The sequence below is a fragment of the Mustelus asterias genome, chromosome 19, assembly GCF_964213995.1.
Source record: "Mustelus asterias chromosome 19, sMusAst1.hap1.1, whole genome shotgun sequence".
NCBI lineage: Eukaryota > Metazoa > Chordata > Chondrichthyes > Carcharhiniformes > Triakidae > Mustelus > Mustelus asterias.
In genome coordinates, this window is record NC_135819.1 from 35,843,740 (window position 1) to 35,865,689 (window position 21,950).

General features: G+C 39.8%; 1 protein-coding gene across 4 annotated transcripts in view; it reads right to left on the minus strand.

Moving 5' to 3' along the window:
- Positions 1–3,297: 3,297 nt before the first annotated feature.
- The window catches only part of plekha5 (pleckstrin homology domain containing, family A member 5), a 347,863-nt gene continuing 329,210 nt past the window's right edge, over positions 3,298–21,950 (minus strand). For 2 of the 4 annotated variants that reach the window (XM_078235326.1, XM_078235325.1), the window contains 5 exons: positions 18,890–19,051; positions 18,130–18,251; positions 16,008–16,147; positions 11,014–11,112; positions 3,298–4,535 (listed from right to left, as the gene is read on the minus strand). In XM_078235326.1, coding sequence (XP_078091452.1) covers positions 11,027–11,112; positions 16,008–16,147; positions 18,130–18,251; positions 18,890–19,051 — 510 coding nt within the window. In that variant the 3' untranslated portion in view covers positions 3,298–4,535; positions 11,014–11,026. The remainder of the gene's footprint in view (positions 4,536–11,013; positions 11,113–16,007; positions 16,148–18,129; positions 18,252–18,889; positions 19,052–21,950) is intronic. The other 2 variants (XR_013500156.1, XM_078235323.1) reach the window with 2 other exon arrangements.

Consider the following 21,950-nt stretch of genomic DNA (forward strand, 5'->3'; position numbering starts at 1 on the left):
TCAGTGTTTCAGGCAGCGGCGTTCTGGTGGCTTCACTGAGTTGATGGACTCCCTGTCCATAGTTGCTGATGTTGCCAGGGTGGCGGTGTGCACTGCAGCACAACATTTAAACTAATGATCTCCCAGGCTAGTGGAGGTAGCACAGGGGAAAAACCCAATTCCAGGGAACTCCCTATCATTCCTGGAGGATTGGGAATCTGACCGGTTTGGGAGTATAGCATGCATTCGAGATTGGGTAAACCCCTTGTGTGAATTTCACATTAACTTTATTTGGTAACTCTGAGGTAAGTTATGCATTTGCCATCAGAAAGGTAGCCAACAGGCTAAAAGGCAGCTTCTGAAGTGATAGACACTCACTGAAACTTACAGGCACAGAAGATGGCCATTCAGCCTCTACACCTCTGCTGTCTCAGAGCTGCTTAGCCACATATCTCTGCTTTTTGAACATAGTCCTGCAAATTCCTTATCCTCAAGTACCTGTGCAACTCCCTTATAAAATTATTTATGGAATCAGCTTTCACCACCTTTCCAGGTAAAGCGTTCCAGATCTTGATAACTTTGAGTGAAAAGAAGTCTCATCTCCCCTCCAAATCTTTTGTGGCATCTACATCTGACAGGCTGTCAAATAATTAACCAAGATGCACATTCCACCACTGTTGCCACCACCTCCGGTCTGATCAGAAATAAAATTGGCAGTCAACATTTTATAGTTTTTGGTATAATCAGCAATGGCTCTGATGTTACAAAGCACTGCTTGTTGTGTAAAGCCTCAGAGAGCAAATGTGGGTTGATAAACGTAAGTGCAATAACATTAGACTGATCTGCTCCATCATGCAGTGAGAACTAATAGCTGGAGGCCTCTGCTAGCCTCATTTGAATTGGCAAATAAATTGGCCCCTTGCTAGACTTGTCCTTTTTGTACTTTGTCCCCCTCAAACAGCAGGATAATATAAAATAGGTGACGAATTACTTGGTTAGCTTCCACTGTTAGTATTTAAAATTAATTAATTTTAAAGAAGGTGGTGGAAGAAAGTATGTCCCGGGTGCGTGGGGTCCTTAATTATTTGGGCTGCTTTTCCAAGGGGGGGGGGAAGGCTGGTTTGAGTGATGGACTGGACTTCGCTCACGACCCTTTGTAGTTCCTGCAGTCTTGGGCAGAGCAGGAGCCATACCAAGCTGTGATACAACCAGAAAGAATGCTTTCTTTGGTGCATCTGTGGAAGTTGGTGAGAGTGGCCTTGGTGAAATTCATACGAAAATTGGAGTCGGAAGCTGGTTGCCTTTCAGCCTCTGTTTTCCTCCTCTCCTAGCCTATTTTGGGGGAGGAAGACTAGGAGGGGAAGGGTATGTGTGTCCTACCAGTCTCAGGGTTCTTTCGCCCACACAAACTCATTCACTCCCCACCCGGTTTGGACATTGTGCCAAATTTGGAGGAATTCATGGTGTGATGGTACCAAGAACAGCTTCCTCACTCGGCCCGGCCGCTTCAGAGGGGCCAGGTGCTGTTGCTGCAGTTCCTCATGGCTCCCCCAGCCAACCACCTTGACCACTGTGCTCCTTTAGAGGGACGGGGGGGCATTGCATCATGGCTGTTCACCATCACACTGCTCCTCCAATCAGACTGCCTCTCTCTGACATTTGCTGCTGATAGCTCACTGAGAGAAACAGAGGAGAGGAACGGCCTGCGATTGGAGGTGCAGCTCCTTACAGATCTTGTATCGATCTTACCCTTATTTGAACAGCAAGTCCTCGGGCTGGATAGAGATGCATGATAGGCCATATGTTGACAAGCCTGGTGGTGTAGAAGGGGCCTTTGTAAAGATGAGGTTACAGGTTTTCCTAAAATGTCACTGGGCGCGAGAGCACATAAGCAAGATGCTGTGGTTTCTCCATGCAGAGATGTGGGTGGGTGCTGTGGATCGGACTGGAAACACCAAATTCTAAGGAGTTAAAATGAGGCTGGAAGATTTACCTAGCTTTAGCTAGGCGGAGAAGTCCCCAGAAAACATTCACTAAGAAACAGACCTGAAGTTAAAGGTTTCCAGGCAGGTAAATGAAAAGATTGGGAGCAACCCTTCGGGAGGTAAGAATTATTTTGGACTGATTCTGGGAGAACCGAAAGTCTACTGACAGGATAGTGAAAAGTAAACCTATGAAGTTTGTTTTTATTTTTTTGTTGCTAAAAGAAAAAAGAAAATGTTCTGTAGTTTAAATTATAAATTGCCTACAAAACAGTGTTTCATCAACTGATGTTACAGCAAGAGTAGTAAAATGTGAAGGTTCATTAGCGGGGAAACAATTAACCAGTAGTGGAACAGTAGAGATTGACAGATCTTTTGTAATTTTACTTCATTACTTTTGGGAAGCAGGGGAAATTGTGAAGAGATTTCCATCAGGAGAATAATGGTCCATCACTGAATAGTCAGTGAAGAGAGTCAGCTTTGCTAATTCTTTTATTATGATCAGAAGACTGTTATTCCTCTGATTGATCCTGCTTATGCTTTACCCTCTCTGCAACTTTTTCTTAAATTTCAAGAAAAAACACATTTCTGGGTAATTTCTTCTGCTCACAAAGGTACCGGATAAAAGTGAAGGAGAAATAGAACTGTTTGTTTTACTTTAGGCACAAAGTGTTCAAATTAGAAATCCCAAAGCAGATGCAGAGAAATAAAATCTCCCAGGAACAAACTGACCTATTTTCCACACTGGGCTGCCTATATACTCTTTAGTGGAATTACTAATGTGTGTCAAATTATTAAAAGCGTTTTGAGCTATCAATCCGTGCCTAAGAGAAAATGGTTTGAGGTTTGCTCAAGTGTTTCCCAAAGAGTTCATTAGTTTAAGACAGATTTAGTCTCATTGGGATTGGCAGGCTCACTTGCTTTGCAGACTACCACTCATTATTGCTAATTTCGTACCTGACATAGGACTGTTGAGATTTGTTGTTAACCAAGTTAAACTGGAGAAGATGCCAATTAAATGGTTTGTTTCAACCTAAGAGTCAGGCCATATGTGTACTGCTGATCAGATGCCTGGTTTGATCCTTTTGTTGTATGACAGTGTGGACCGAATTATGGGCTGGCAGAAGTGAATAGGCATTTACTGTGAATCCCCAGGGTCAATATAACTATCTGCAAAGACTATCCTGGATGGCATGACCTTAACATCTCTGTCAATGACATATTTATTATATGAAATGGCAACCAATATATTTATCCCATCTACTACAGTAATTGCATTCACCAACTTTAAAAACTTAGCTAAAATGGCATCGAGTAACTTACACGGACACATGCAGAAAAACAGTCTCCAATGTTTACTGAACGTGCATCAATATTGGACCTTTGAGTTGAAATTAAAGTCAAAACTTTAAAAATGTGCTTCATTCCAATGAAAATAATACAGACAATGAAAAATAAAAGATAAGCAAATAAATTAGAAATCAACATTACTCAGGATTTAAGATTTAATGAAAAAGCTTTCAATATTTGTGAATAGTCAAAAATCAAGTTTGGTACCTTAACATTACAATGCAAGTAAATATTTTTTTCAGGTAATTTTTCTTGTTGGCATGTCAGCAATAAATGTATATTAAAATACCATCACCAAATTTAACATTACCATTTATTATAACATGATATAAAACAGAATATGATATGAACATTGCATATTAACACTTGTAAGTAGCTTTTTATAATTATAGGCTCTGCTCATTGTATGCTATGTACACAATGAACATAATTACACATTTTTTACATACAATGGGGTACTGAATATTAAGCCCTCTACATATTGCTTTGCATTTGAGCTATACTGAATTTGCTCCATAAAGCTTGTATGAAAAGTTCACTAAACGCAGAGAACATTAGGGCAATGATGAAAAGTGTGACGTTTTTTACATTTGCTGAGAGCAGTTTGGCAGCAACTGCAGACATTACAACATTAAGTATATATAGTTACAGCAGATGGTATTACTAAGGAACAGCATTAACCTGCACCAGTACAATGGCACTGCAATCAATGAAAGTAGTAAGGAAATAAAACTCAAACCAATTCCTATTGGATACATCAAACATCAGTGAACTATTTTGTAGAAGGTTATGACCACAGTACTAGTAAACTGAAAGTCAGGCATTAAATTATACATACTACGCAATTAAAATGAAAACTAAATTCTGATATATTAACTGAATTGAGATCCTAATCACCATATGTGCTATTGTACTGTGGTCCCTACATATTGGCAATTTAAAAAGAGTGAGTTAAAAAACTGCCATGGAACAGTCAGTGCTCCTGAAGTAAGTAGTATATCGGCATTATATCCAACAAAAATATATTTCCTATAAGGAGTGTTTAATAGTGAATCAAGTGTCGCTGCCAGCACTTGCTTGAATTCTTGTGCTCAGTGCACTCCACTTCCATGTACAGAAGCCGACTTTTGACCACAGTCCCACAGTACTTCCGAATGCATTCAAGGTCCTTTGAGCCTCAGCCTTGTGTAGATGTGCATGATTTAGCTGTGGCTGCAGCCTGAGCTGTATGGTCAAAAAGAAAGTTTTTTAACCTGTTCAGTGAAAAGTTTAGTTCAGCACACACCAACAAACAAGTCATCACAAAAGTATGCAATTATCTCTTCAGCCCAACTCAAAATGAGTATTAAATTATAGTCACTCTTATCCATAATTAAAGTTCCAGCAATGTGTTGTCTTAAGCTGAAATCACTTTGATGTCACATTTCTCCAAGCTTTTTTAAAAAAAAAAAATCGATTTTATGATTTGCTCCTTTCAACAGTGGCAGGGTCGTAAGCAGCTCCCACTGATTCCAGCAAGCACCTGGTGTAAAAACTGAAGTAAAATTTAAAACAGATTGTAGTTGGATCCTGGTACTGAAAGGTGCTAAGTGATATCCTCTTCAGTTTAATTTGACCATCATCACCTTCATGGCATAGTGCTCTTTGAAATAATCAGACAGAGAATGAAGAACGATAAATGAGGAGACGGAATGCTAAATGAGTGAGAACACTGCCTTTTATCCTGAACTTGATTCTAGCTGAGAATGACAGGAGAGCAATTTCCCTTGTGTGATGGCTGCAGGGGGTGTTACTTGAAATTAGTTTAGCAGCAAGGACCCAACTCTCAGGAGACACAAATTCACAACAAAAAACTGCCCACAATGTAGCACAGTTGAATTTTAGACAGGCTATAAAAGGTGCCCGCAGTGCTGGTGGATACATAACTGGACGAGTCACATGAATACTGTGGCTATAAGAACACATCAGAGACTAGGAATTTTGTGGCAAATAACTCACCAACTACTTGACTCCCCTGAAGTCTGTCCACCAGGCACAAGTCAGGAGTGTGATAGAATACTGTCCACTTGCCTAGATGAGTGCAGCTCCACCAATGCACAAGAAGCTCATAACCATGCAGGATATAGTCTCCTTGACTGGCATGCTATCCATCTCCTTAAACATTCACTCTCTTCATAGTGGCATTAGTGTGTACCATCAACAACATGCACTAAACAAATTGCTAAGGTTCCTTCAACAGCACTGTAAAAACCTGTGACTTCGACCACCTAGGAGGAAGAGGGAAGAAGGACACATGGGAACACAACCAACTAACTGCAAGTTCTCCTTCAAGAGGCAAAACATCCAGACCTAAACTCTATCACTGTTCCTTTCCTGTTGTTGGGTTAAAATCCTGCAGCACCCTCCCTTACAGCACTGCAAGTCACATGGATTGTTCAAAAAGGCAGCTCACTACATCTTCTCAAGTGCATTTATGGATGGGCAATAAATTCTGGCCTTGCCAGTGATGTCCACATCTCATGAAAAAATTTAAAAAAACACTCACCAACCTACCTCCCCCTGAACTTGCAGTATCATGTTCTCTCAGGTTCACCAATAACACTGTCAATAAACCTGTTGACAAGGGTTGCTCTGTTGTTTGCTGAACTGACCTTGACCGTGGGGAGACTGAAAGCCAACTCTGACACCTCTTATATCCTTCTGGACCAGAACCCCACCACCAAACACAGAGTTATAGTTTTCCAGACCCTTACTGATCTCATCTTCTCTGTCATTCTCATCCCTGCCCCTGTCCAACCCAGGCTTCAAACCCAATCTCCCCTGGATCCACAAACAGGTCTGCCCTGGCAGTGCACTATTTGCAGCCTGTTCTTACCCCATGGAACTTATTGCTCTCCTTGTCTAGAATTTCCAATCTATATCCATGACTTTTATAGCACTCTCCATCACTTTAAGTTTCCTAATCATCAATTTGTTACCATGGATGTCTAATCTCTCTAAATTACCATCTCCACAAAGGCAGCCGGAAAGCCTCGTCTTCCTGATCGAGCCTGCCCCCATCCAAATGGGGCAACAGTGACACAGTGGTTAGCACTGTGATAGTTCCAAGAAAAATAGGGTGGTAATAGTCGGAGATTTTAATTTTTCCAACATTGACTGGGACAGCCATAGTATTAGAGGGTTGGATGGAGAGAAATTTGTTGAGTGTATTCAGGAGGAATTTCTCATTCAGTATATGGATGGCCCGACTAGAGAGGGGGCAAAACGTGACCTCCTTTTGGGAAATAAGGAAGGGCAGGTGACAGAAGTGTTAGTGAGGAATCACTTTGAGACCAGTGACCATAATTCTATTAGTTTTAAGACAGCTATGGAGAATGATAGGTCTGGCCCAAAAGTTAAAATTCTAAATTGGGGCAAGGCCAATTTTGATGGTATCAGGCAGGAACTTTCAAAAGTTAATTGGGGGAGTCTGTGGGAAGGCAAAGGGATGTCTGGTAAATGGCATGCTTTCAAAAGTGTGTTAACCAGGGTTCAGGGCAAACACATTCCTCTTAGAGTGAAGGGCAAGGCTGGCAGAAGTCGGGAACCCTGGATGATATTGAGGCCCTGGTCAAGAAGAAGAAAGAGGCACATGACATGCATAAGCAGCTGGGATCAAGTGAATCTCTTGGAGTATAGAGGGTGTAGGAGTAGAGTTGAGAGAGAAATCAGGAGGGTAAAAAGGAGACACAAAATTGTTTTGGCAGGAAAGGCAAATGAGAATCCAAAGAGCTTCTACAAATACATAAAGGGCAAAAGAGTAACAGGGAGAGAGTAGAGCCTCTTAAGGATCAACAAGGTAATCTATGTGCTTGAAAGTGGAGTCACAGGATCCACAAGAGATGGGTGAGATCCTAAATGAATATTTCTCATCAGTATTTACTGTTGAGAAAGGCATGGATGTTAGGGAACTTGGGGAAATAAATAGTGATGTCTTGAGGAGTGTACATATTACAGAGGAGGAGGTGCTGGAAGTCTTAAAGCGCATCAAGTTAGATAAATCTGTGGGACCTGATGAGATATATCCCAGGACGTTGTGGGAGGCTAGGGAGGAAATTGCGGGTCCCCTAGCCGAGATATTTGAATCATTGATAGTCACGGGTGAGATGCCTGAAGATTGGAGAGTGGCAAATGTTGTGCCTTTGTTTAAGAAGGGCTGCAGGGCAAAGCCTGGGAACTACAGGCCAGTGAGCCTCACATCTGTGGTGGGTAAATTGTTGGAAGGTATTTTGAGAGACAGGATCTACAGGCATTTAGAGATGCAAGGACTGATTAGGGACAGTCAGCATGGCTTTGAGAGTGGAAAATCATCTCTCACAAATTTAATTGAGTTTTTTGAAGGGGTAACCAAGGAGATGGATGAGGGCAGTGCAGTTGATGTTGTCTACATGGACTTTAGCAAGGCCTTTGACAAGGTACCACATGGTAGGTTGTTGCATAAGGTTAAATCTCACGAGATCCAGGGTGAGGTATCTAAATGGATACAAAATTGGCTTCTTGACAGAAGCCAGAGGGTGGTTGTAGAGAGTTGTTTTTCAAACTGGAGGCCTGTGACCAGCGGTGTGCCTCAGAGATCAGTGCTGGGACCACTGTTATTTGTCATTTATATTAACGATTTGGATGAGAATATATGGGGCATGGTTAGTAAGTTTGCAGACGACACCAAGATTGGTGGCATAGTGGACAGTGAAGAAAGTTATCTCCAATTGCAACGGGATCTTGATCAATTGGGCCAGTGGGCTGACGAATGGCAGATGGAGTTTAATTTAGACAAACGCGAGGTGATGCATTTTGGTAGATTCAACCAGGGCAGGACTTACTCAATTAATGGTAGGGCGTTGGGGAGAGTTACAGAACAAAGAGATCTAGGGGCACATGTTCATAGCTCCTTGAAAGTGAAGTCACAGGTGGACAGAGTGGTGAAGGAGGCATTCGGCATGCTTGGTTTCATCGGTCAGAACATTGAATACAGGAATTGGGGCGTCTTGTTGAAGTTGTACAATACATTGGTAAGGCCACACTTGGAATACTGTGCGCAATTCTGGTCACCCTATTATAGAAAGGATATTATTAAACTAGAGAGAGTGCAGAAAAGATTTACTAGGATGCTACAGGAACTTGATGGATTGACTTATAAGGAGAGGCTGAATAGACTGGGACTTTTTTCTCTGGAGCGTAGGAGGCTGAGGGGCGACCTTATAGAGGTCTATAAAATAATGAGGGGCATAGACAAGGTAGATAGTCAATATCTTTTCCCAAAGGTAGGGGAGTCTAAAACTAGAGGGTTTAAGGTGAGAGGGGAGAGATACAAAAGTGTCCAGAGGGGCAATTTTTTCACACAGAGGGTGGTGAGAGTCTGGAACAAGCTGCCAGAGGTAGTAGTAGAGGTGGGTACAACTGTATCTTTTAAAAAGCATTTAGATAGTTACATGGGTACGATAGGTACAGAGGGATATGGGCCAAATGCGGGCAATTGGGATTAGTTTAGGGGTTTAAAAAAAAAGGCGGTATGGATAAGTTGGGCCGAAGTTCCTGTTTCCATGCTGTAAACCTCTATGATTCACTGCTGCCTCACAGCTCCAGGGACAACAGCACCTTGGGTTTGATCCCGGCCACAGGTGACTGTGTGGAGTCTCTGTGTTTGCATGGGTTTCCTCGGGTGCTCCAGTTTCCGCCCACAGTCCAAAAACATGCAGATTAGGTGGGTTAGTTATGGTAAATTGCCCCTTGGTGTTCAAAGACACTAGGTGGATTAGTCCTTGTAAATTTCCTGTACACTGATGATTGTGTTGATGCAGTTTTCTGTTTTTGGCCTCCAACTTAAAAAAAAATTCAGCAACTCCCAACTTTGCTTCCTAACAGCTACCTTGATTACACTTCCTCACCTTGCTTGATGTGGGCTCTTCCATTCTCAAAGTTTCCCCGCTGCATTTATAGAGTCAGAGGTTTACAGCATAGAAACAGGCCAAACGGCTCAACTTGTCCATGCCGCCCTTTTGTTTTTAACGACTAAGCTCCTCCCAATTGCCCGTATTTGGTCCATATCCCTCTACTCATCTTACCCATATAACTGTCTAAAAACCTTTTAAAAGACAACATTGTACCCATCTCTACTACTACCTCTGGCAGCTTGTTCCAGACACTCACCACCCTCTGTATGAAATAATTGCCTCGCTGGACCCTTTTGTATTTCTCCCCTCTCACTTTAAACCGATGCCATCTAGTTTTAGATTCCCCTACCTTTGGGAAAAGATATCGACTATCTAGCTGATCTATGCCCCTCATTATTTTATAGACCTCCATAAGATCACCTCTAAGCCTCCTACACTCCAGAGAAAAAAGTCCCAGTCTATCCAGCCTCTCCTTATAACTTAAACCATCAAGTCCTGGTAGCATCCTAGTAAATCTCTTCTGCACTCTTTGTAGTTTAATAATATCCTTTCTATAATAGGGTGACACGGTATTCCAAGTGTGGCCGTACCAATGTCCTGTACAACTTGTTCTGATGATGCCACCTTTTATACAAGTGCTTCTAAGATATACTCCTTTTTCCTCAATAAGGAGTCTCCTCCAATGCTCTCAACATTATTTGCCCCATTTCATACACTTTTTCTCTCAGCCCTTCCCCTCCCTCCCCAGAACCATGATAGGGTTCCCTTGTCCTTGCACCTCACTAGTCTCCACGTTCAACTGATCATCCTCCGACAATTCACCACCTTCAGAGGGATGCCATTACATCTTCTCTCAGCAATCCTAAAGGCCTGTTCACATGGTTCACTGTAACATCCATCACCCCAGCCGACATCCCCTTCCCAAGCAAGCATAGAAAATGCAACACGTGCCCTGTCATTTCCTCCCTTTCCACCATCCAGGGTCCCAAACACACTTTCCTAATGAAACAGCTATTTACTCATTCTCCTTTCGTTTCAGTATTGGGGAGATGATGGCGAAGCGGCAACCTCAGTGGATTAGTAAAGTAGAGGACCTGGCTAATGTTCTGGGGGCACAGGCTCAAATCCCACCATGCCAGCTGGTTAACCTTTCAGGTCGATGGCCTTCCATCATGCTTCTGAGAAACTCTTGTTTCTCTCCACAGGTGCTGCATGATCTGCCGAGTATTTACAGCATTTTATTTCAGAACTTCGGCACCCGCAGTATTTTGCTTTTGTTTCGGAAAGGAAGTGCTAACTTTGTTTTTCTATCCACAGAGGTTGCTTGACCCGAATAGTTTGAGCAGTTTATAGTGCACAGTTCCAGTATGCCTCATTGTAAGAAGACAATCTCACATGGTGAAGAACTTTTGAAAAACAAATCGCAAAAAACAATCGCTTAATCAGCTTTTTCTAAGCCACTGTCAAAAACTCAGTAGACAAGTAAATTACTATGGAGTGGAAAAATGGAAGATTCTATCCTTGACTGTAGTTAAAGTGTCATTTGGACAAATAATTGATGCTAGTGAGCTGTCAATTTTCTAAGAAATGCATTAACTACTACTTGGCAGGAGGGACAAAATAGTCAATGAGAACTTGCACTAAGAATTTAGCAGAATTGGATTAAGGCAGTACATTATCGGTTAAAACAAGGTAAGAAAATATTGTTCACACATTGTGGGCAGCAAATAAATAGTAAGTTGACAAAAAATGTTGAAATAAATTAAGCTTACTTTTTTTTTTACATCAGACACACATAAAGTGAGATCCTTCTGTGAGCTGTGGGTGCGATGGGGATGTTGGGGATTGAGGTGGAGAAGACAGATTTTTTTCTGCAAGAACAGTGAATGTAGGAAAAAGTAAGCACACAATTTAAAACAAAAATTGACAGCTACTTAGGACCACAATCAAAAGCACAAGAAACACACTTTCTGGCTGTTACATTTTTCCGACAATGCAATCTAAATGTCAAATGGCTTGTGCATTATGTCTAAAAAGTTACATTTAGCCACAAGACTTGAAAATGCATATTTTGCCAGTTGCACTTTAAGAATATGCATGTAAGGCTATGACCGAATAAGATTTCCAAGTTGGATTTCAATCTTTAATTTTACTCTTCTTGGGCAGAGGAACATAAGTAACATCAAATTCCCCTGTGCAAATTACCTGCAGCTCAAGTGCTGAAAACTACTGAATGATCACAAATTCAAGGGAGGATGGACAATTATGAGCATAATGGAAAGCTGGAAGACTGAGGTTCAAAAATGTGGTACTAACACAAATGTGTTTGCGCTAGATAGATTTGAACTACTTGAGTGCTGTTGTTTTTGAATCACAATTTTAGCTCTGTCTTTTTTTCTCCATGAGGATGATGTGGGAGAATTAAATTAGGATATGTACAAGGCACAAATTTAAAATGGTTAATAATCAGATTAACCGCATTAACATACTAAGGCCATAATCTTAATCAATGCTGGAGCAGGCTCAAGGGGTTGATTGGCCTACTCCTGCTCCTAGTTATATGAGGATATGAATTGGTGTGGTTATTGACAATGAGAGACAGGAAAAGTATCATCTTTTTTTTTTCAGTTCATAATTTTTTTGAATCAACATTTTGCCCACCATGGTTTGAAATGTATTCGGCATTCATAGAACATAGAACAGTACAGCACAGAACAGGGCCTTCGGCCCACGATGTTGTGCCGAGCTTTATCTGAATTCAGTGTCAAATACTTCAACAATAGGTGCATCACAAATCAAATATAATCAAGACTCTAAGGGTGGGATTTTACAGCGTCGCTCGAGCAAGACCTGAAATTCCCGCTCAAGGCCAACGGATATTTCCATCGTCCGCCCCGATTCCATGGCGGGCGAGGCGGCAGAATTCTGGCGCCAATCTCAAGAGAAACAGCATGTCAAATTAAAACACTGCAAATTGTGGCACAATGGAACAGTACATTGTTGGCCAAACTGTAATACAAAAATACCTTTTGAAAAGGAAAAGGATGGGGAATGTAACAACAAATTGGGGGAGAATTTCTTTCTGCTCCCCACTTACATCTGGTTCCCATAACGAGTCTTACTCATTGCCACCGGCCCCCTCCCCTCCCCCATATATCTTATCCATTTTCTAGCTGTCTTTTGTCATTTCACCAACGCTTCCCTCTTCAAGAAAGAAATTCCAATGGCAGAAAAGGCTATCCTTGCATTCATAGTACAAGTGAAAAGGTTGCATTACTGTAACTATTACCATTTTAAAAAAGAACTTTTCATTCACGTCAAGGGGCTGAAATAGTTCTCCTAATTGCACTGCCTTACTTCTCTTGTCAGAGAGCCAGAAACGTAACATATTGAATTGGCAACAACAGATGGCTTAAGAAACAAAATAAAGAGCCAGCAAGTGAGTGAGGCAAGGGGGACATTTCAGAAAAGTAATGACTTGATCTGGAATGGAAGGGCAGCTTATAAAACTCACAAAGTAAAGCAGCATTAGTGAATTCATCACATAGTAATAAGGCATGGACTAATCCCTACAAGTGTCCAATTCCTGTAAAGGTGATAATACTTAAAAGACAATTCTGCTGCAGCATTCAGGTAAAACTGAAATGAGTCAGTCAGACTGATTCATTCATGCTAATTATACTGTTACAGAACAATGACTAGTCCTGGTCAGCTAACTACACTTCATTTATGGTCTTCTATAAGCTTTTCTTGCCTCCTCAGTTAGGAACTGACACATGGAGCCCAGAGAAGATCATACATGAGGGAAGAGCTTTGCAGTAACTATGATGATTTAGTAGCCTAATTAGTAGATCTCTGAATTCAATCAGCGAGCTAAGTTAAAGAAAGAAGTTAAATTTATATGACATCAGGATGTCTCAAAAGCTTCAAAGCTAATCAGATACTTTTGAAGTGTGGTCACTGTGTATAAAAGGGAAATGCAGCAGCCAATTTGTGCACAGCAAGGTCCCACATAATTAAAATTCTCAAATTTTGCTGCCTGATGAACTTGATGAAGCTTGCACTTTATTTGTTGAGAGCTAGATGCTCAAAGGTATGGTGCATTTGTGTAAGTAACAGACTAACGAGCATGATAGTGGGTGCTATATTTCTATTTGATTATTAATGATTGCTTTAGAAAATCCATAGTTGCTGTTCGTTCAACATCCTCCCCCCCACCTTATTACTGTGTGTCTTTATGAGAACTGTCACTCAAAACACTAGCTGGGGTATTAAACATTCCAGCTGTTTTTTGGTTCTGCTACAAACATAAGCACATCATTCTAAGACCTAGAGATGGGAATAAATCTCGAAAAGGACCACAACTTAGACTGTTTAGACTGCCACTTGATAGAGTGGAGATCAGCATTCTTCTGAAAGAGCAAGGGCATTTTTCTTAAAAGAAAATAAGGAAATTACACAATACTTTCAAATGCTATTAAAGTGGACTTAGAAGAAAATATTTTAAGTTGCATTTAAATTAAACATCTCTATCTATCCATGCAGTGAGCCAAATTAAAGCTAAATGCATTGTTATCTACATATGCAAATAATCAGCTCCAATCAATAGTGGGGCAGTGGAAAAGGACAGTAACCTATTGCAGCACACAAAATTTTTATTAAGCACCATAATAATAAATGGATATCTATATCACCAATTTGACTTCATGAATGCCAGAGTATAGAAGCAGTTCCATTGCACTGAGACCCGATGGGCAAATCAGAATTTTTGTAGTGTGCTTTATGTGGAAGTGTTGTTGATTGATGATATTTTAACTTGTGGATAAAGTGGACAAAATTCCAGAGAGACAGACTGTCTGGGAGAACAGGAATAGAACATGAAACTCTACTGGTGGCATTTAATGTGTACACAGGGTAATAGCTGAAATAACAGTGTAAAAGGAGAACAAGAAATTTGAATATAAACCCAATATGAAGTAGTTTGGGAGTGTGGAAGAGCATAGGAGAGACTGAAACTGCAAATATACAACTCTTTAAAGGTGCTAGGGCATATAGGGATGAATAGATTAATAGCAGTTTGACTCTCATAAATACGGGTAGAATACAAGACCAAAAACCTGAAGACAAATTAGTATAAAGTATATATATAGTATAGGTCATGGTTAGAATACGGTGGGCAGCGTTACATGGCCAATTATCGCAGAAAGAAAAATAAATCAACAGAGTGCACATACTGCATAGATTCACCCAAATACTACCCGGGATGAGAAATTGTAGTTCTGAAAAGAGACTTGAGCCCTTGGACTATTTCCACTAACAAAGATTCTTCAAATTAATAAAAACTGTGTAGGTTAGATAGGGGAAATAATTTATTTTCATAAAGCATTGCAAATCTCTAGAAAACCTGTGCTACATCTGAGTTTTATGTAGTAATTGAAAAGTTTTGCTGAACAATTTTGTGGAAATGGAGAACATCTCAACTCATACATGGTGGGTAGCTGGGGCTAGTGTTATGAAATGGTGTAGTTTCCTAGAACTTGGTTGATTGCAAGCAAACGCCTTTGGAGTTTGAGAAGAACTTCTTTAATTGGCCTCATGTTTCTTTCGACTTGGATGGTAGGGAAATGGGCTGATGTTGTATGTTGGCTGCATGGCGTCTGGATGGGGTGAGTTTGATGGTCTTATCCTTTTTGAACATTTGAATAGAGATGGGAAAATATCATCGGCACGTTCAATAAATTTGAGGGGATAATAAATTCCCGAGATAACCAAAATAATATGTGAAAAATATAAAAGAAAAAGAATATCCAATAAGTATGAGATCAAAACAGAAGAAAAGGACAACCGCCAGGAAAAAAAAAGTTTCAGAAAAAAGTAAGTGAATAGGTTAAGTAGCAGAGTGGAAAAGGTACTCGCAGAATCTGGGGTCAGTTCAAGGCGAAATTCCGATGTTGCATAAGCTTAATGGTTATTTTCTAGAGGGTAATCAACCTGTGCAACATCCATCTGCAACATGCAGCCCTTCAAAAATAAAAATCCTTCAGAACTACAGTTTTACAGAGAAAAAGATATGTAATTTGGGTTAGCAACAAACATGTTGGGATTTGCCGGATCCTGACTGAGGAGTCAGAGGGGGAGCTTTTCATGCGGCACAAGGGGGAAGGATGGGGCCATAGACATGGTCCACTGAGAAGAGAGGTGAGAGTTTATGGAAACAATGACAGTTTCTCACCCTGATTACATCTCTTAATGTTGGCAGAATGGAAAGATAACATACTTTAACCCACCGTCACTCTAACCGGTGAATAGATTGCACAAACTGGAGAAATTAACTGGAGTATAATTTACTGGGCCTTCTTGTGGCAGTTCTCTCACTACAGCGCTACAGACCTACATATATTTAGGTCATTCAGATTGTCATCTGTGCGAAACCACAAATCAACCAGAAACAGAGCTCTGGTATCCGAATGCAGTAAAAGTGTTCAGTATGAAAGTCTATTTGCAATTTGAACCTGCAAGAACTGAGTGCCATAAAATAATCTAATATGAGAAGGGTAAATTAAAACATAATTGTTGCCAAGCAAAAGACTTAATTTGATACCTCAGTTTATTATTGTCTTAAATGCCCTCACTACAATTAAATCACAAACTCTATAGAACAATACTATCAAGAATTAAGAAAATAATAAAATGTAATACTTTTTCTATCACTGTGCACTGATGCAATATTGTACCTATATTGACTCAAAACACAAGTTTAACCTGCCTGCTACAAGCTTGCTTCTTCTTGGTGCATCTGCAGCTAGTTCATTGGAGATATTAATCATCTTCACTCCTTCCTGAGCATTTTCCTCATCAGCCCTGATATTAGTTTTGTGGTTAACAATGGGGACCACAGTTTGCACACTATAGAAAAAAAAAATCTAGTTAGGCGAAAACATCATTGCAGTTCAAAGAGATTGATATAAAAGATTTTTTGCCGACTTGGAAAATTGCAGTTAGATACTGAAAGCGTGAATGACTGACAAAGCAATTCATCAGTTCTGTAACACAGCTCGCAACATTTTAGTAAATTTACGATAAGCTCTCGAACTAAAGAGAAAATCATTTTCATCTTATAACAAAAGCATTAAGTTCAAAGTCAAGCATATTTTATAAAAGGTATTGAAAAATGAACACGTCCATAATACTGGATGGCAAGAAAAAATACATTGTCAAGAAATATTTAGAAAAGAGTAACATTGTGATATAAAGTTCTGCACGTATCTGCATAGAAGTGCTAATTAATCAATGAGACAACATCTTTTTCCACTGCCCATTGCTGCAAATTCCATTAATTTTAAATTAGCCAGCATTGTGCTTTTAAAACTCTGCAACACAGGCCCTCATAATAGAATAATTTATACATGAATAACTCATCAGTCATAAGTGGCCATAAATTATATTCTTTGGTGTCTCGTGAGCTTTCCCAGTTGACCAATATTAATTTTGTTAATATGGAAGGTTTGTCTTAGTACAGTACAATCGACCAAAACACAATCAAGCCCAAAGAATCACGTCTTCCAGAAAAGGAGACCTTTTGAAAGGACCTGTCAAATTAACCCCATTCCCTTGCTCTATCTCCTCGCAACAGTCTCATTTTCAAACATACATTCAACTTCATTTTGAAAGTTATTATTGAATCAGCTTTCAGGCAGTGAATTCCAGATGAAAATATGTCATGTAAAAGAATTCACATTTGGCCCACTGATTACTTTGACAGCTATCTTAAATCTGTGCCTGCTCACCATCAATTCACGTGCTGGTTGATACAATTTCCCCATATTTGTTTTATCAAAAACCTTTGCAATTTGGAATCTTTGATATTTGGCAGCTGAAATCTTCCCTTAATCTTCTTTGCTGAAAAGAGAACAATCCTGAAGCCCCTTTCTCCTGGTATAATTCTATTTAATCTTTTAGCACCTGTCTAAGGCCTCAACATTCCTCCGAATGTGTGGTGTCTAGATCTGAGCATTGTGCAACAGCTGGGGCCCAACAAGTATTTTGCAATATTTTAACGTAACATCCTTGCTCTTGTAGTCTATGCTTCCATTTATAAAGCCAAGAATATCCCTCTTTAATAACCTTATCAACTTGCCCCGCCACTTTTAAAGGTTAGTGTAATTTATTTTATTTAGAAAAGGAGCTATATGACCACAAAGCAACTGTTTGCAAAGTCACTAGTTCAATTAAATGTGTATTGATCATATTTTTAGAAGGACTTGCATTTATTTAGCATCTTTCATAACCTCAAGGTGTCCCAAAATACTCTATGTCCAAGGTCATACTTTGGAAGTGTAGTTACTGAGTTTTCAATAGTTTAACTATATTTCTCTATTGCTTTGGCTGGGAATTCTCAATTTTGTCCAAAGTCACTTAAACCAAGGTGTGGTGCAGGTGGAACAAAATGCAGTGGTAATATTAAAACAAATGTTGAAGTTAAGTTCTCTGTTGTATATTATCACAACTTTGAAGAGAAGAAAAATATACATACCTACATATATATATTATATATATATATACACTCTGGCAATCTTTCCTTATCTTCATTTTAAGTCTCCCACTATGGAGCACTGTACTCCAGGCTAAAGGACGTGCAGACAATCTGTTCTCAATGCTCTGTCATTTGAAGGTGGATTGGCTTACACTCCAGTACATTTGTACATTATGGCAAGTGGTAAGCTTCACTGAGCATCTTAGAACAGCTAGAGCTAAATTCATTGCATGGAGAACTGCAACAGTCTGATTGATGCAAACATTCATGCCATCCAGTAAGAAATACTCAAATTAAATAAATGAGCATGTCTTTCTGTTTTGTCTCATTCCCTACTGAACAAGCAAGAACCTACCTGCTTCTGGATTTTATTCCATCGAGGTCCTTCTGTTTATCCACAGTTTCGTCAGGACTCAGTGTTTTAGACTCTGCTTCAATGCACCTTTCAGACACGAGCACTGTCTGAATTGGGGAACACTGTGGAATTGTAAAAACAAGGTGGTGACTTTAAGGATCAGACAAGTGTGCTAAATGTTTACTATTTGTCAAAACCCATGAATTACAGGCCCATAATGTGAAGCGGCAGAGAGTGTTTGCATGCCTTTAAATGCTCACAGGCTGAGTTCCATTCCTTAGCTGCATCAGAATAAAGGTTAGGCAATAGAGAAATGGAAGGAAATGAGTACTTCATAGAGTGAATGGCCAGGATCAAGAATGGCCTGAAATAGAGCCAAGGGCCTCTTGAACATTATTTGTGTAAACTGCATTTTAAGATGCCGATCATGATTATCTTGTAATTGCACTTTATCAATTTGCCTATCGGGCAAAATAATCTTTCACTACTTGCCCCTTCGTAACCCTTCAAACTTATGTAAGCCTCTACAAGGTCACCCCTCAAATATTTTCATTCCAGTGGAAAAACCTCAAAACTTCTTAAGTTCCTCTTTGTAACCATAAGCTCTCAACCCTGTTAACATCCGAGCTGTTTTTATTCCCTTCCCATAATGGCATGCCTGAAAGTACATACCTGATATATACTTGAAACTTTGGCTACAGTCTGTGGAGGATGCAGAGTGATGGGGACAAATATGGACTACAAAATGATCTGTACTCACATCTTTCCTGCTTTCCAACTTCTGCTGATTCGGTTCAACATTCCCTTCTTTTAAACGAGCAATTTCTTCTGCTGCAGTCTCTCGATGTTGACCACAATTATCATTCTGAATAGCAGCTTCCAACTCTTTGATATTACTTTCAGCAGTTTTGCTTCTATTAATCTGAAATAAGCAGCATATTTTAGAACGGTGTGATCGTTAGAAAACAAAGAATCCAATGGCCTGGAAATTCCGCCATAGCAGTTTGAGAATCTGAACTCAGCTTTAAAAATCTAGAAATGAAAAGCTGTAAAACTGACCACGGCGATGTCAAATTTCTATAAAAGCCCAACTGGCTCACTAAGTCCTTTGTGGAAGGAATGCCACTGTCCTTATGTGGTCAAACCTATGCCGAGTCATATGTCAATGCAACCAATTTTTAACGACCTTCTGAAGTGGCCTAGCAAGATAAAACTGTGAGAATTTCTATCACCACCTTCTCACCACAACGCGAGGGCTGTAACTGCCAGGCTTTATCACATCCCAAGAATGATTTACAAACACTCACCCAAACTTACTATCCTTTCAAAATCATACCCCAAGTTCTACATTTTTAATAAAACTAAGCTTTTCCATGAACTAGTGAAATTTAACTTTCAAAGTGAAGGTAAAATAATAATAATTCATCATAAAACACCAAATGAATCTTCACTATGTTAATTGAAATTTGATCACAAACCTAGGAAGAAGCCCATTTCTACTTTCACATATACATACTTTAGTGGAAGCGATTGGCCCATGCAATTGGCCCACGAAGCAGCTAATGTTACTTTGATGACCGAACAAATCTCAGCGGGAGGACGACATCAAGAATGAGAGAGAGAGAGAGAGAGAGACTGCAACTATATATAACAGCTGAATTGAAAGAACACTTTAAAAATATAGAAGGAACAAATTGTTGTCGATTGGAAAGCTACTTTGCTACTTGGCTGTAAAGCCGATTAGTAGCTTATCAAAACAAGCAGAATACACTTAATTCTAATTTATATAAGACAGAAGATCCGTAAAACAGGAAAGGAATAAGATAGAGGGATTTCATACATTGATTCAACAAAAAATCCGAAAAAGTCACAACTGGCATGGTTACATTGACTGGTCAGTGTGACGCGCGTGTACCTTTAAGAATTCTGCAGTTAAGCAGCTTTGCTTTTTTTTTCATTGTTGCTGAATTGTCTGCTAGAAGTCCTTTTATTGCTGCTTCAATGGTTTAAATGGGGTTTTGCTTATTTTTAATCTGGGCCTAATACACTGACTTGGAATTTACAACTAGTTGGCAGGTCAAGTGTTTTGGACAGTTTTTTTTCCCCTTCATAGTGAATTCAAGATTTCACTTTGTTTTGGGCTGCTGGCTGCTGTTTGAGTGAGAAGGTGTTTGGACATCAGACTGAAAAGTGGTGTTTTTCTCTCTCCCTGGTATTGTAAATTCTGCTGGCTAGCTGGAAGCAAGGCTTCTTGACTTCCTGAAGTGAAAATCCTGCTCTTGGCGCTTTTCTAGCTAGTACCTAGAGTCTCTCTCTCTCTCCCTGGTGTTTCAGGAAGCAGTTCTGACTTCAAGTTTGTCCGTGTGTATCAAGAAAACTGCAGCATCCAACCAAAGGTCAAAGTTCCAAAATCATTTGCATATTCATATTTTCTGTGGCAAGGGTTTTGTTTATGGGATTGGTTTGGTTGGAACAGTATTTAGCTGTTACGATTTATACAATATCATGTTTTTTTTCTTGTTTGCACTTGGTAAAAGTTATTGCTAATTTTCTTTCTATACACGTTAACTGTGCTCTTAAATAAACTTTGTTTGATAAAAGCTCCCTACTGGGTCAGTTGAATCACACCTGAAGTGAAACACTTAATGCATACCCTAGCCAAATTCAACTTGCAAAACATATGATCCAGGCAGACTTCCGAAAACACTTCAGAATTTCTGGCTGGAATTATAACATCAGCTAAATCTAACTATGCTTATGTGAAAGCAATCAGTAAAAACCTGGAGAGCAGTTCAGTTCAACGTTGTGTGTACTAGTTATTGTGAATTATAAAACTATTAACACGTTTTTCTCAGATCTTTTACATACAGACTACTAACATAAATAACATCAGGAATGCAACAATGCAGATCAAATTATTTCTGCGGTTGATTTGAGAGATCCAGCATTTCAAATGAGGTTTAAAGAGTTGTTCATGCAGTTGTGGGAAGTGTTACTTGTTCTTTGTAACATGTACAATCTGAGTAACTTTGTGGCTTGCCCCCAATTGTGTCAAAACAGCTGTAAATTGTGAAAACACAAAATATTTCAGTAATTGAAGTACTGTATTTGGATCACTATCGAAAGGCCCCTGGCATCAGGTTACATTTCACTGTGGCTGAGCTAGGGATAAATTGACAGAGATATGCCAGGGAAGGAATCATCTGAAGAGAAATACATAGCAACCGTCACCCAAGAAGGGCACCAATTTGTTTCATTTTCTTCCAGAAAGCACTTGGCTCTGCATTGTTACTTGATGAATGCAACTCCATATTTATTGAGCGAAATCTATGGAAGAAACAGGATTTATGGATTAACTGGCATTTTGTCATCCCTGCTTTATGCCCTTCACGTTTTGACCAAGTCCCACAACAGGACTGCCCTGGTAGACCCATGATTTCGACCTGTTGCTGTCCAACTAAACTAATTTCTTCTTATCCTGTCTCTTCTTTCCATGTCCAGTCACTTTCCAACTTACACACACTCTTCAATGCCCTCTATCACTTTATAAGTTTCCAAGCCCTAAACTTGCTAGAATTTCAGATTCAGACTGAGCAAGAGAAGACAGGGTTCCATACTAGAGTTTTAGCGTTGGGCAGAGGTAATCGTACAGGCCTGAGGAAAGACTTGTCTCAGGTAAATTGGGCACAAATAATTGAGGGCAGGACAGTTAAGGAACAATGGTGGGTGTTCAGGGAGATATTGAATACCTCTCATTTAAAGTATATTCCTGAGAGGAACTGTAAAAGGAAGAAAAATGGTCCATGGCTAGACATGGCAGA